We start from the raw sequence: 12,623 nt of genomic DNA on the forward strand, positions 1-12,623 counted from the left end.
TGTCAACTTGTGGGATTCTAATAAATGGTTTAATACAAACATTTCTCTGCTGAGATCAGTCATTCCACACCTGAGGCCAGAGGCCCCACGATTCCATGATCAGCACCTGCCTTACTGTGCTATTCCTCCCTGCAACTCAGTGTCAAATGTCACCTGGAGCAGGTGACACTCCTGGAGTACCATCAGCTGTAAGAAGCTGAATGAGCTATCACATTCATTTTCTGAACTGCAAAATAGTCTTGTTTTTAACATTAAGAGGTTAGAAAGAGTAGTAGAACTCTGATTCTGCCACAATCCCTGTGTCTGCCTGACACAAAATAGTCTTTATTCAGGAAGTCAAATAGATCCTGATGACTGTGTGCTTCTTCCCAGCTTCTGATAGAGAATGCTAATGCATGAAAGCAAGGAAATAAAATTAAAACTATACATGCCCATATGACAAGCAGAATGGGGCTCGATCCTGGATGCACTGTGTGATTTGGGTTGGAAGGGACCTTAAAGCTCATCTTGTTCCAACCTCCTGCCATGGGCAGGGACACTTTCCATTGTCCCAGGCTGCTCCAAACCCTGTCCAACCTGGCCTTGGACTCTTCCAGGGATCCAGGGGCAGCCACAGTTTCATTGTTCCAGGAAATTAATCCTTGCTCACAGTAACTGCTCCTGAAGTCCTCATTACAGAAACCTTAAAAATGTCTGTATATCCCCACAGTTGTGCCATCCTGGTATCAATCTTTTATTGCACTCTGTTTCCCTGGCTAAGATTTTTTCCCTTAACTACAAAGACCCCAATTTCAAAAGTGTTTGATTGTGGTTTTTCCTAATTTCTTGCTCCTGTGCTGAATGCACATTGAGATTTCCAGATGTCCTAAAGACACTCTGCAGTTTTCAAAATGCAGCAGCACTTTGGTTTGTTTCTTTTTATCAGAAATTTAAAACAGAAGGAAATACTGGTCTGCTAGGCTGGCCCAACATATCTCTGGCCTTTAGCAGGCTTGGGAAAGATGACTGACCAAATTTAGGGCATTTGTGGGCAAGTATATCAGAAACCTGGTTTTGTGGTGGAAAGAGTGAGAAGATAAGAAGGAACAGACCTGTCTCTGGTAGAATGTGAGAGGAGCAAGGCGGCTGGTCCAGCTGAGATGAGCTGTTGCTCAGGGCCAGGAGCAGTAAGCCTTCCAGGCAGCGAGGATGGAGCTGCTCCCTTCCACTGCAGTTTGCTGGAAGTTTAGGGGTAGAACAGATTTGACATCAGCCTTGGGAGAGGGGATTTCCAGTGTTTGCAGCACTAGCTCTGTGGCTGTCAGACAGGTCTTGACTGATCCCACCCTAGGAATGCTCTCAGAGCCTTTTCCGTGGCCATGGCAGGTCACCACTTGCAGAAGGAAGAGCTCTAGGTGCCAGTTGTTTTCAGGCAGGAAAGTATGGCTGCAAGCACGATCCTTCTGGAGTTCAGCCCATCCAGGTTAAGCCTCAGTGTCCCCCAGCTCGACTGCTGAGCCAGGGATCCATGTGTTTGGTTTTTACTCTGGCATGGAGGGCAGTTCCCTCGCCCAGGGGTCTGGGAGTACTCCAGGTTTTTCCATGTGACACTGTATAAAGATGGAGGCTGCTCTTGTTTTGATTCTTACCTGATTTAATTACATTTGCTTTTTCTCTTTTTATTTCAGTTGTGATTCCAAAGAGCCCTTTACCTGCCTCCGAAGTAAACTCGGAGAAACCTAGCATGCACAATAGCACAAAGACTGTTTTGGGGCATCAACAAGGGCAAAGGCGTCGCAAAACAGGGAAGAAGCGTGGTCGAACGACCAAAGCGCTAATCCACCACCCCATGCCTACACCCTCCAAGTCAGTGGAGCCTTTGAAATTCCCCAGAAAGAGAGGTCCCAAGCCTGGCAGTAAGGTAAAAGCTGATGCTGATGCAGGCGGGTGAGCAGCAGGTGCTGCAGGTCCTGCCATGGGTTGGTGCATGCGTGTGTTTGTGCACGTTTGTCTCAGCCTCTGGCTGTGTGACTGCAGCAAGTAGGAGACCAGAGGGGTATGTGGGCTGGGAGTATCCTCAGAGCCCAACCTTGGAGCTGTAGAGAATGTCTGTGTCCTAAAGATCATTTCCATCAAGAATCAGTGTCTTTGGAAGTACATTGGCTGTGGAGTAGCATGGCAGATGCTGGGAGTGTGACAGGATGGCCAAAGGGTAGAATAAGCTTTCCCGTCCTTTGTGTGTGGCTAGTCTGAGTCAAAGAGAGGTGGCAGATACCAGGCTTGTTATTTTTCAGGGTTATGGTTTGTAAAATACACACTTATTGATTACTAGGTTCTTGAGACACCCCATCATCACCATCAGAAATGTGTCATGTTCCACAGTGCCTTGTCTGTTGGATGCAGAGGAGAGAGTGTAGTGATCATGGGTTGTAAAGGAGAGCAGTGGTAAAAGGAGAAATATCTCCCCTTTTTCTGCAGAGGAAACCTAGGACATTGCTGAACCCTGCACCCACCTCTCCAACAACCAGTACCCCAGAGCCAGACACAAGCACTGTGCCCCAGGACGCTGCTACAATCCCCAGCTCTGCCATGCAGGCTCCCACAGGTAAGGAGAGTCTTGGACCAAGTTCTTGACAGGATTGCATGGTTAGGAACTACAGCAGGCAGACAGTAGCAACCTGAGAGAGTCCCATTTCTTCCTAAGCCTGTAACCCAGCAATCCTTGCCACTGCAGAAAGGCTGGCCTGAGAGAGGCACCTGAGTCCAGAGCAGCTGTTCATTTATCTTTCTATTGGAAATAATGAAGTAGGAAGATTGCAAGCCCACCTGTTGAGTGCAAGGACCCCTTTCCCCTGCATGCTGGTGACAGCTCTCCAGGTACAGTTGTGCCCGGGGACAGTCGGGTTTGCATCACCCCTTGTGAGCCCTGAGCATGAGTTCTTCCACACCGTGCAAGGCACAACTGCTGGAACTGCACAAGGGGCAGAGGAGTGCTGAAGGACTGTGATCTGCCCAGCTCCAGCCAGGATATCAAGGCACACAGGGACAGGAGGGAATAGGGGAGGAGGAGGAGCAGCAGTGAAGAGTATTTGCACTCCTACAGCTGAGGATGAATCTGGCCAGAAAAGTCTAATGCAAAGCTGCTTTTGACATGTTGAGTCAAGCACTGGATATGGGCTGAGCCCGCTGTTTCCCCAGAATGTAATTGGCCAGTTTTCAGAGGAACCTAAAGAAGCCAGTTTCCCTAAAAAGGAAACGCAGTGGGAACCCATAGAAAGTGGGGCTGCATTCTTTCTTCCCCTCTGGACATCACAGCCACCTTACCTGGCTGTCATGGAAACCACTTTACAGCCTGACTGCAGGGGAGAGCATGGGAGAAACAGCAGCACTTTGTGAGGTGAGCATGAGGCAGGAAGATTTTGGAGGTGATTCCCCTCTAGAAGGCTCCACTGTGAGGATGCACTCAGGCAGTCGTGGTGAATTCCACTTTGGGAGTGATTGGACAGTCTTAAAATCTCAGCATCTCTCAGGTTGGATTTTAGGCATCTGTTTCTTGCTTTCTTGAGTGGGTTAATGGCAAACACATTTCTCATCTTGGCAGTTTGCATTTACTTGAACAAGAACGGCAGCACTGGGCCCCACCTAGACAAGAAGAAAGTTCAGCAGCTGCCAGACCATTTTGGACCAGCTCGAGCTTCTGTTGTCCTGCAGCAAGCAGTACAGGCCTGCATTGATTGTGCTTATCATCAGAAAACAGTCTTCTCCTTCTTAAAACAAGGCCACGGGGGAGAGGTCATCTCAGGTGAGAACGGGCCCGCAGCACTTTGCCTCCAGAGAGGTTGTTGCAAGAATTCTCCCGTTGGAAGATGTCTGTCCTGAAGCTCGCTGCAGCCACAGGCCAGGGGCAGACAGAAGATTCTGTCTTCTCTTTCTTGCCACACATCTGTGTCAGTGAAGCAACGGCTGGCAGCTGGCTCAGAGCGGAGCAGTTCCCATGGCCTGCGGGCACAGCTGCTGGAGCAGGCAGTCCTGGCATCAGCCCGGGCAGCGATCCTGCCCCACCGACCGGCCCCCGCACTGCCCCAGCCCTGACAAGAGCCACAGCAGGGGGGATTCCACAACTCCTCACGGAAACACAAGAAATACCCCGGGTTTTAATTTTCCTTTAAGCCCGTGTGTAGCTGGATCTGCGAGCGCAGGCCCCTCCTCGAATCCTTTGGGTTCCCTTGGACTCAGCTCCCCGGTGCTGCCGCCGCGGCCCCGTGCCGGTGCAGCAGGCTGGTCCTGGCCTGCCCGGCGCTGCAAGGCGCTGGCTTCGTTGGCTCTCGAGAGCCCAGCGATGCTGAGATCCAGGAGCTGGCTGTGCGGCCCTGGGCGTAGCCTCCCGCCTTGGCGGGGGTTTCACGTGTTGGGCTCTGTTTGTTTCTGTCTCCAGCTGTGTTTGATCGGGAACAGCACACTCTGAACCTGCCAGCAGTAAACAGTATCACCTACGTCCTCCGCTTCCTGGAGAAGCTGTGCCACAATCTGCGCAGTGACAACCTCTTTGGGAACCAGCCTTTCACTCAGAACAGCCACATGCAGCGCTCACACGAGTACGACCACGACAGGTATCTACCAGGTAGGAGCTGGGGCGGGGGCGGCACTGTAGGGACCCAGGTGCTCCGTGTCTTAACCCAGATTTTATCTCCATCTCCGGAGGCAGGCGCCTGTCCCAGAGCCCTCTCACAGGGTTCATTACATCACACCCAGTGTCGTGCACATGCCCGCAGGGCTCTTGTGTAGGATTCCAGTTGCATTTTCTGCCTGTCAGTTTGGTTTCCATCTCCGCTGTAGGTTTCCGCTCATCCGTGCTGTCTCCTTGTCTTCCCTCCTCTCCTTGTCCCCCAGTCCTTCCTGCTTCCTGTAATCTGATTATGGTGATTTCATGCAGCTAGGAATTCAGGTGAAAGACTGCATGAGAAGGGAGAGTGATAACATGCAGCAGGTGAACTGTAATTAGAAATTAATTAAAGCGGAGTGGTTTCCACACCAGCCATGGATCTGCTGGCAGCAGCCAGGGCATCCAGCCCTCAGTGACAGCGTGGTTGGTTCAGGGATGATGCTCATGCAGCAATCCGAGGCAGAGGTGGTTTTGTTTTCCTTGGCGTGGCATTGAAGCAGCTCACGCCAGCAAGACAGTTCATGCCACACTGCAGATTGTCAGGCTGCAAAACTGCTCTGAAGTAGAACCTGTGGAGAACAAGCCTGGTAGTTCCCCCACAGTGCTGGGCAGTGGCAGCAGGCCTGGGGTGGTGGCTTCTCCACAGGCTGTCTGGGGCTTCTGGGGGAGCTCCTGCTCCAGGAATGTCAGTCGTGGAGAGGATCAAAGCTGTCTGCACTCTCTTAGGTGGTTGACAATTGCTGATCTCCTCTCCTGTCTTGCTTTCTTCCCCCTCTAGTCAGCAGAGCTGTTCTGTTGTTTGAGGTCTTTCCAAAGTTAATCCTTTGCATAATTATGGTTCTGGCAAGAAAAGTAAAAGTTGTATGAATGTAAAAGGATGGGCATTTAGGAAGAACTGTTTAAGGAGAAGTTGCTAAGCATGAGGTGTAGGAGCAGCAGCCAAATGCCACAGTGCTTCCATTCATTCCACTTTACAAAGCACCTTAGGCAGAGCCTAGAGAGCAAGAAGATCTTCCCATCCTCTGCTTCCTCCTAGCTGGAGCCAGCAGGGCCAGAAGCAGAGGAGCTGTAGGATATGAAAGGACAGGAGCAGCATGATTAGTTACTGGGACTGGAGGCTTTCCCCTGAGGAATCCTCAAATAGAAGAAATACCCATGTTTCAGTGTGGAGGTACCCTGTTATCATGAGAGAGAGCAAAACCTGAGTGGGAGCACCCAGCACCCAGCTCTGGGCATGGATGAACTCACACACACAGAGTTTCCAGCCTCCATGAAAGGTTAGTAGTGGTTGTGCCGAGAGTTGGGCTGCTGGGCAGAGTGGAAAAGTATAAATCAGAATTGAGGGAAACTCAGGCAGAGCACTGGATCTGACATGATGCTAAGACCTGCCCGTCCTGAACTCTGATTCAGAGAGTTTGCAGCACTTAAAGAAAAATGAACCACAGTCAGAGTGTGACAGCACCTAGTCCTGCAGTTCATCCTGGTGTCTGAGCTTGTTGGGCATCTGCTCATGTAACACCTTCCTCAGTCACTTGGTGAGGGCAGGGAAACAGTGCTGGTGATTTTGGGAAGTTTGGGCTGGTCATGGAGGAACGAGGGTGGAGTTGTACATCCTTAAATCACACCAGATATCAAGGCTGCTGTGGTCTCACCTTCAGCTCTACATGTCCTGCCTTGTTTCCTCTCCAATATAGGAATGTATTGTATGGGGCTGGTTCTTCCAGTAAACGGCTGCTGGTTAGGACTGGGAGCTGGTCTGAGCTCCCAGAACAAACTGGCTTTGCAGGAGCACCCCTGTGGGTGCCATGGAGAATTGTTGGGTGTGCTTGGGGCAGAGGGAAGGTCTGCAGCAACCCAGGTCAGCAGTGTCCTGCCATTCTGCCTTGCTAAGGAGAAACAGACTGAGTTGCACATCAGGAACAGCTGTTTGCAGGGAGCTGGGCAGCAGATTGCTGTCCATAGCAACATGAACATGATGTGACCTGAAAACATGGGAAACTGGAGACTGTGACATCTGAAAACACAGGACTGGAGAGACCTCCTGGAGTCTGGAGCCCTGGCTCCTGCTGTTACAGCATCACAGCACATGATGTTTCTTGGATTAACTCTGAAGTTGTGGATTTTGCTTTTCCACTGGAGACTGCTCCAGGGTTCTATGCTGAGATTTTAGAAGCAATATTGTAATTTCAAGCCCTAATTTATTCTTGGGCAACTTGGTGTCTGTGTGTCCTGGTCTTAACATTGTCTTTTAGCTTAACTTGGTTCTCTTTCTTCTGGAAGTAGTTGCAGAGCAGTTGTAGCCCTCAGAGGAGTTCATCTTTTGGCTGCTTTTCGCTTGCCTCAGACAGTGTTGGTTTGACTTAAACTTCATGGGGTGGCCAGAGTGCCACCCAGCACTCTGGGGAGGAGCTCATGGGGACCTGGTGCCACGGCACTGGCACCACCATGGTCACAGGAAATGTCTCTGCAGTCACTTTTAGTCCCTGTGTCCTTGTAACAGGTGATGATCAGCCTGTCCTGGTCACATACACCAGTCTTCTCATCCACTGTTGTCAGCTGCAGGTCACCAGCTCATGGGACAGTGCTTCAAGTGCACATCTGGATTTAGCTGCTGGATTTTCCTCCTTGCTGGTTCTTGGTTATATATATATATATATATATATCCTTCCTGCCTGTTTTTAAATGCTACTTTGTCTGGCCTGACATCACCAGATTTCATTGGTGAATCTCTAAAATTTCTGCCCGAGTTATTACAGTTATTCAATGGCACTGGACTCAAGGATGGTCCTCAGACAGATTGACTGGTAGTTGCTCCCAGTCTCATGTTCCTTCTCAGTGTGCTGCCAACAGCTTTACTTCTCAAATGAGATTTTTGTGCATAGAACAAGGCTTCTGGTAATTCATATTCTGTCTCAGCTGGTGGCTCTCTATATGTAACATATTTCTGAATTCCAGGTATATGAGGTTGACTTCTCTTCCCTCATGTGTTAGACGAGGATTTCCCCATCACAGGGAGGCTGTTGGTTTGGCCTCCTCTGATGAACACCTGCCATAGAATGTGCCATGTGTATTTCCTGCCCTTTCCTTCAGAGCCTGCCACAAGCCTTGTGGTGCTGCTAAGGTCAGACATAGGCATTTTATTGTAAAAAGCATTTTTTACACCTTTTTTTTTCAGACATTAGCATCACATTTCAGTAATGCAGTGCTGAGCTCTGTTAGAATTTTCTGCAGCAGACCCAGAGTTTCAGGTGCACTGTCATTCTTGGCTTCCTTTGCCCCCTCAAGTGTCCAGTTTGAAGACATTCAGTTGTCTGACTTGGTCCATGGTGGATATTTTTATCCTTAGAGCCTTGCCCCCACTACTCAGCATGGCTGCAGCTGGAAGTAAACCCCAGAGTGGTTTGGGTTGAAAGGGACTATAAAGCTCATCTCATTCCACCCCTGCCATGGGCAGGGACATCTTCCACTGTCCCAGGCTTCTCCCAGCCCCCATCCAGCCTGGCCTTCAACACTTCCAGGGATCCAGGGGCAGCCACAGCTCCTCTGGACAGCCTGTGCCAGGACCCCACCCTCAGGGAAGAATTTTTTTCCATATACCCAGTCTAAATCTACCATCTTTCCGCTTCCAAGTGCACTGAGTGCAGGTGGATGTCACAGATGCATCAACACCTGAGCCAGGTGTGTAGGTGTGCTCTGCAGCCAGGGAGAAGGGGCCAGTGCAGTCAGTGCAAGGTGCATTGTCCTAAATTAGAAGCCCTGAGCAGTCTGACAAGATGAGGTGAGTGACTGTCACTGTCATGGCCCACCAGGCACAGCAGGTGAGCTGCTCTTCCCCCCAAGCAGCCTCCCAAGGCAGGGGAGGTGAAATGTCCCTCCCAGCTGTCCTGTCATTCAGAGGCAAGGACAACCCATTTTCCTTTTCTCTCAATCCTTTCCTTTCTGCACAGTGTCCCCTCGCTCTGTTCCCCTGGGCTTGTTCCTTCTGTAGCTAAAATTCAGGCTCATCTTTACCTTTGCACTGCCTCCAAACACAGAATGAGTTGAAAACCTCTCTTCAACCCTGCACTCCCCATCCTCTGAGGTGCACAACTCCATGCTGAGCAGGGCCTTTTTCATCTGAGTAAATGATCTACTTGTTCTCAGCATCCTTCTCAAAGTGAACATTTATCCACTGAGATTTGGGATCCTTCCCTCTCAGATTATTTCCTCTTTGATGATACACATTCATGAGGTTTATGTCATTTTTTAACTGAAGGAATTTTCTTCTTATTCCTGATGATCAGAGTACAGCTTTGTCTGTTACTCCATTTCTTTATTTTCTTAAAACTTGTCCTTTAAAAGCGGAATTCTATTTTTTGGTTTATTCAGTCATTAATTTTCACGGACCTCACTTCTGATTTCTATAATAAAGTTAATTCTGACCTGCTGTGTTTGCATTACTTTTAAACATCAACCACTTTAAAAAAATAAACCAAAACCTGATGAAACCTTTGTAAAGCATCACCTTGTGTTGTGGTTCTGTGGCTGTTGGGTGGAGAAGGTCATGCAGTTTGACACAGGGCTATCCAGAGACATTACCAAGAGCATGTGTTCCCTTCTCTGGGCAGTGAGTGTTTCTTACAGAGACTCATCCTGAGGATGGAATTTGTTTTTCTGGCAATGTCACAGTGATTTTTGGTCATATTCCTATGGAGTCCCAGGGCCTCAGTGCAAGCAGCTCTTTCATTTCCCTGAAGGATATTGATTGAACAGGTACCTTCTCTACCTTTGTGTTTCTCCTTAATCAACTCAATTGTGCCCATCTGGTGCTTCCCCCCACCCTGTACCTCCGTTTGTTGGGCATTCTGCATCTCCCTTGATGTCAGTGCCGTTGCTCCCTGCCATACCTGTTGCCCCTCCTGCTCCTGTTTCTGCCCTGTGCCAGCTGTCAGGGCCACTCCGGGCTGGTGGTGGCTCCTGGCATTTGTGCAGGACCATTTGACCCCTCTGTGCCCACACCCAGGAATGCTGTGAGCTCTCACGTACCACCCGTGCTCAGGGTGGCTGCAAGGGCCCAGCTGGGAGCTGCTGGCCTGTGTGGGCAGGGGGGCAGCTGGAGGGTCACCCCAGCTGGGACAGGGTCTGCCACCCCTGTGTCTGTTACCTGGCTGCTGTCCCCATCAGTGTCAGTGCTTCCATTCCTTGTCCATCCACCCACTGATGTGTGTGCAGAGATGTCCCAGCCCATCCCAGTGTCCTGTCTGCTGTGCAGGATATGAGGAGTCCCATCCTTGGGATGTGTTTGGAGAGGAGCAGCAGTGGCAGCACCTGTGGGCTCCATGGATGGGGGAGATTGAAAATTGGAGTAGGGTTTTATCCAGTACTGTGTATGGCACAGAGGAGTTGCAAATCATCCAAGGCTTGTTTGCCTGTTGTCCAAGGGTTATGTGCATCTGAAAGGTGACAGTGGGATGAGCAGGAATTGTATGGCATGAGCCAAGGTGTAAAATGAGGAGAAATGAAATTAAGTCAATTAGAGGTGATATTTGGGTTAAATATGGCAAAACATTACTAAGATTCTTTGTTAGTTTTCTCATCCCCCTTTTGCTCTGATGAAACCTGCAAACTGCTCTATTGAGCCCTGCCAGATGTGCTGGATTGCAGCTTGAACAGGTGGTGGGTGCCCAGGCTGGCGATGCACACAAGGCTCAGGGGACTCTGTCAAGATTGCATTTCCCAGGACGTCTCCACTCCTAAAGAGGGCTTGTTCTCTTTTCCTAGACAGAAGCAGTTCGTTAGACGGCTCTCTGCAGGGACCAGGCCGGGGTACAAAGCGCTATTCCCAAGATTCCCCTCCATACAGTGCTCCTCTCTCCCCCAAGTTACCAAAGAATGACCGTCACCCCTTGGAAGGTGAGCACAGCGTGTCTCTTCCCAGAGCTGGCTGTTCCCAGCACCCTGTCCTGGCTGCAGCAGGGTCACATCTGCCATGCCAAACCGAGCCGTGGCTTCAGGGAGCTGCTTTGCTTGTCCCTGGCATGGGTTGTGCTTGGTATTCCAGAGGGGAGTGGATGAGCTGCTGTGTGGTGAGACAGGTTCCCCACACAGATGTGTCAGGCATGTGGAATGCGGGAATTCCTTCTAACCCTGACAGTCATCATCTCACACTGTATAATCTGGTTTAACTTCCTGTGCTGTGCATGGGATTAACAGTGCTCAAACTGCCCAGCTGCCTCAGTCAATCTGCCCCTGGATTTTTCCCTCAGGATTTGCTGCATTCTGTTGTACAGATGCTGATGTGCAGCTGTACAGCCAGGAACTTGCTGCCCTTTCCCAGGATCTCATCTTGTTCCTCACAGGCCCCCCCAAAACAGCCGGGGGACGTCACTGGCTCCACCAGCTCAGCCACACCATTCTCATCCCGCACTGCTGCTCCTTCCCAGGGTCTGTCAGGATACAATTGGTGCACATGTGCTGGGCCATGCTCCCAGCAGCAGCTGCAGGAGTGTCCTCTTTGGTGTGGGATTCACAGGTGTCCCTTGCATGCACATGTGGGAGATTTCCAGAAGGTCTGGGTAGCTGGAGAACTCCCTGAACTGAGTCATCTTCAATTAATACACTCCTGCTTTTGTTCTGAGCTACACACCCTTCATGATGCAGACTGAAGATTTAATCTTACTGAGGCTTTTAATTAATGGATGGTGACATCTGCCAAGGTGTTTGTGGCTAAAATCCCTGAAGAATTGCTGAAGACTCCTGGGTGGGCTCACAGTTCAGTGGCTTCATGCTCTGTTGCTGTCTGTTTAGAATCCCCATTTCCCTGGTTTTGCTGAGGTTGCTGATCCCAGGTGTGAGTGCCCAGCCTGGTACCACTGTGGGTGATTTTGCTCACTGTGTCCTGTGCTCTGCAGAATCACTGAGCCTGTCTCTGAGCACAGCTGGTCTGAACTTGCCCAGAGCAGCTGTGGCTGCCACATCTCTGGAAGTCTCCAAGGCCAGGTGGATGGGGCTTGGAGCAACCTGGGATAGTAGAAGGTGTCGCTGCCCATGGCTGGGGGTGGGATTGGATAGGCTTTAAGGTCCCTCCCAAACCAAACCATTCCATGATTCTTATGGACAGTTTCTAAGTGGCCTCATTATGTGCAGTGATTAAAACCGTAGGTTTGTCACAGAGTCAAAGTGAAGACACAGGTGGTATGTGGCAGTGCCTCATCTATTCCAGCATATTGACAAGTCAAAAACTGTTCCCAGAGGCCCCTTCTGTTTCTCACCTCTAAATGGATGCTGGTCTCCTTGATTCCCCTCTGATGCATGAGCCACTGCATTTGGGTAACCATTGGCACAGCCCAACCCCTTCTCCTCCCCCAGTAGGTGGGACATGGAGTGTTCAGCCTGTTCTTGAAGCACTGGATTGCTCCAAAGGTTCAGATCCCTTGGCTGGGTGGTGAATATTGCACACTCTGTGTTTTCAGTGGAGAGAGAAGGCTTCCATAATGGGTAATTCCAAGGAGGAGCCTTCCTTAGGTTTCTACAAGATTGATTCTTAGTCTGCTTGAAAGTCTATTCAGTTATCCCTTGGCCTTCAAAGGGGTTGTGTCATCTGGATGCCAGAATGTTCCAGGCTCTTCCAGAAAAACACAAACAAGTGGCAGGAAGTGTGTCTGCATGTGAGGGGATTGATCCTTCCTTCAGCAGCTTGGTCTGGTTCTGTTCTTCCTCCAAGCAGGGAGCAATGAGTCTCAAATTCCATCTAGAAATTCATTCTTATCCCACAGCTAAAAGCTGTAATGAATACATCATCCTCCACCATGAAATTAAGGTTCAGGCAAGAATATTTGCATTTCAGAGGATATATTTTAAGAATATGCACCTGAAATACTCAGATATTGAGTATTTCTTGAGCAAGGTACATCATCTCATGGGAATGAGCTTTGGCTCAGACAGCAGCTCCTGAACACATCCCAGTTTGCCATATGAAAGGCTGTGAGCAGCAGTGGGACAT

General features: G+C 49.9%; 1 protein-coding gene across 1 annotated transcript in view; it reads left to right on the plus strand.

Moving 5' to 3' along the window:
• SCMH1 (Scm polycomb group protein homolog 1) overlaps window positions 1-12,623 on the plus strand; it is a 41,743-nt gene that overhangs the window by 20,718 nt on the left and 8,402 nt on the right. Inside the window, exons 5-9 of the mRNA XM_062508878.1 lie at window positions 1,668-1,900; window positions 2,458-2,584; window positions 3,581-3,781; window positions 4,415-4,600; window positions 10,403-10,534. Of these exons, the coding sequence (XP_062364862.1) occupies window positions 1,668-1,900; window positions 2,458-2,584; window positions 3,581-3,781; window positions 4,415-4,600; window positions 10,403-10,534 (879 nt within the window). The remainder of the gene's footprint in view (window positions 1-1,667; window positions 1,901-2,457; window positions 2,585-3,580; window positions 3,782-4,414; window positions 4,601-10,402; window positions 10,535-12,623) is intronic.

The sequence above is a fragment of the Cinclus cinclus genome, chromosome 26 (genome assembly GCF_963662255.1).
Source record: "Cinclus cinclus chromosome 26, bCinCin1.1, whole genome shotgun sequence".
NCBI lineage: Eukaryota > Metazoa > Chordata > Aves > Passeriformes > Cinclidae > Cinclus > Cinclus cinclus.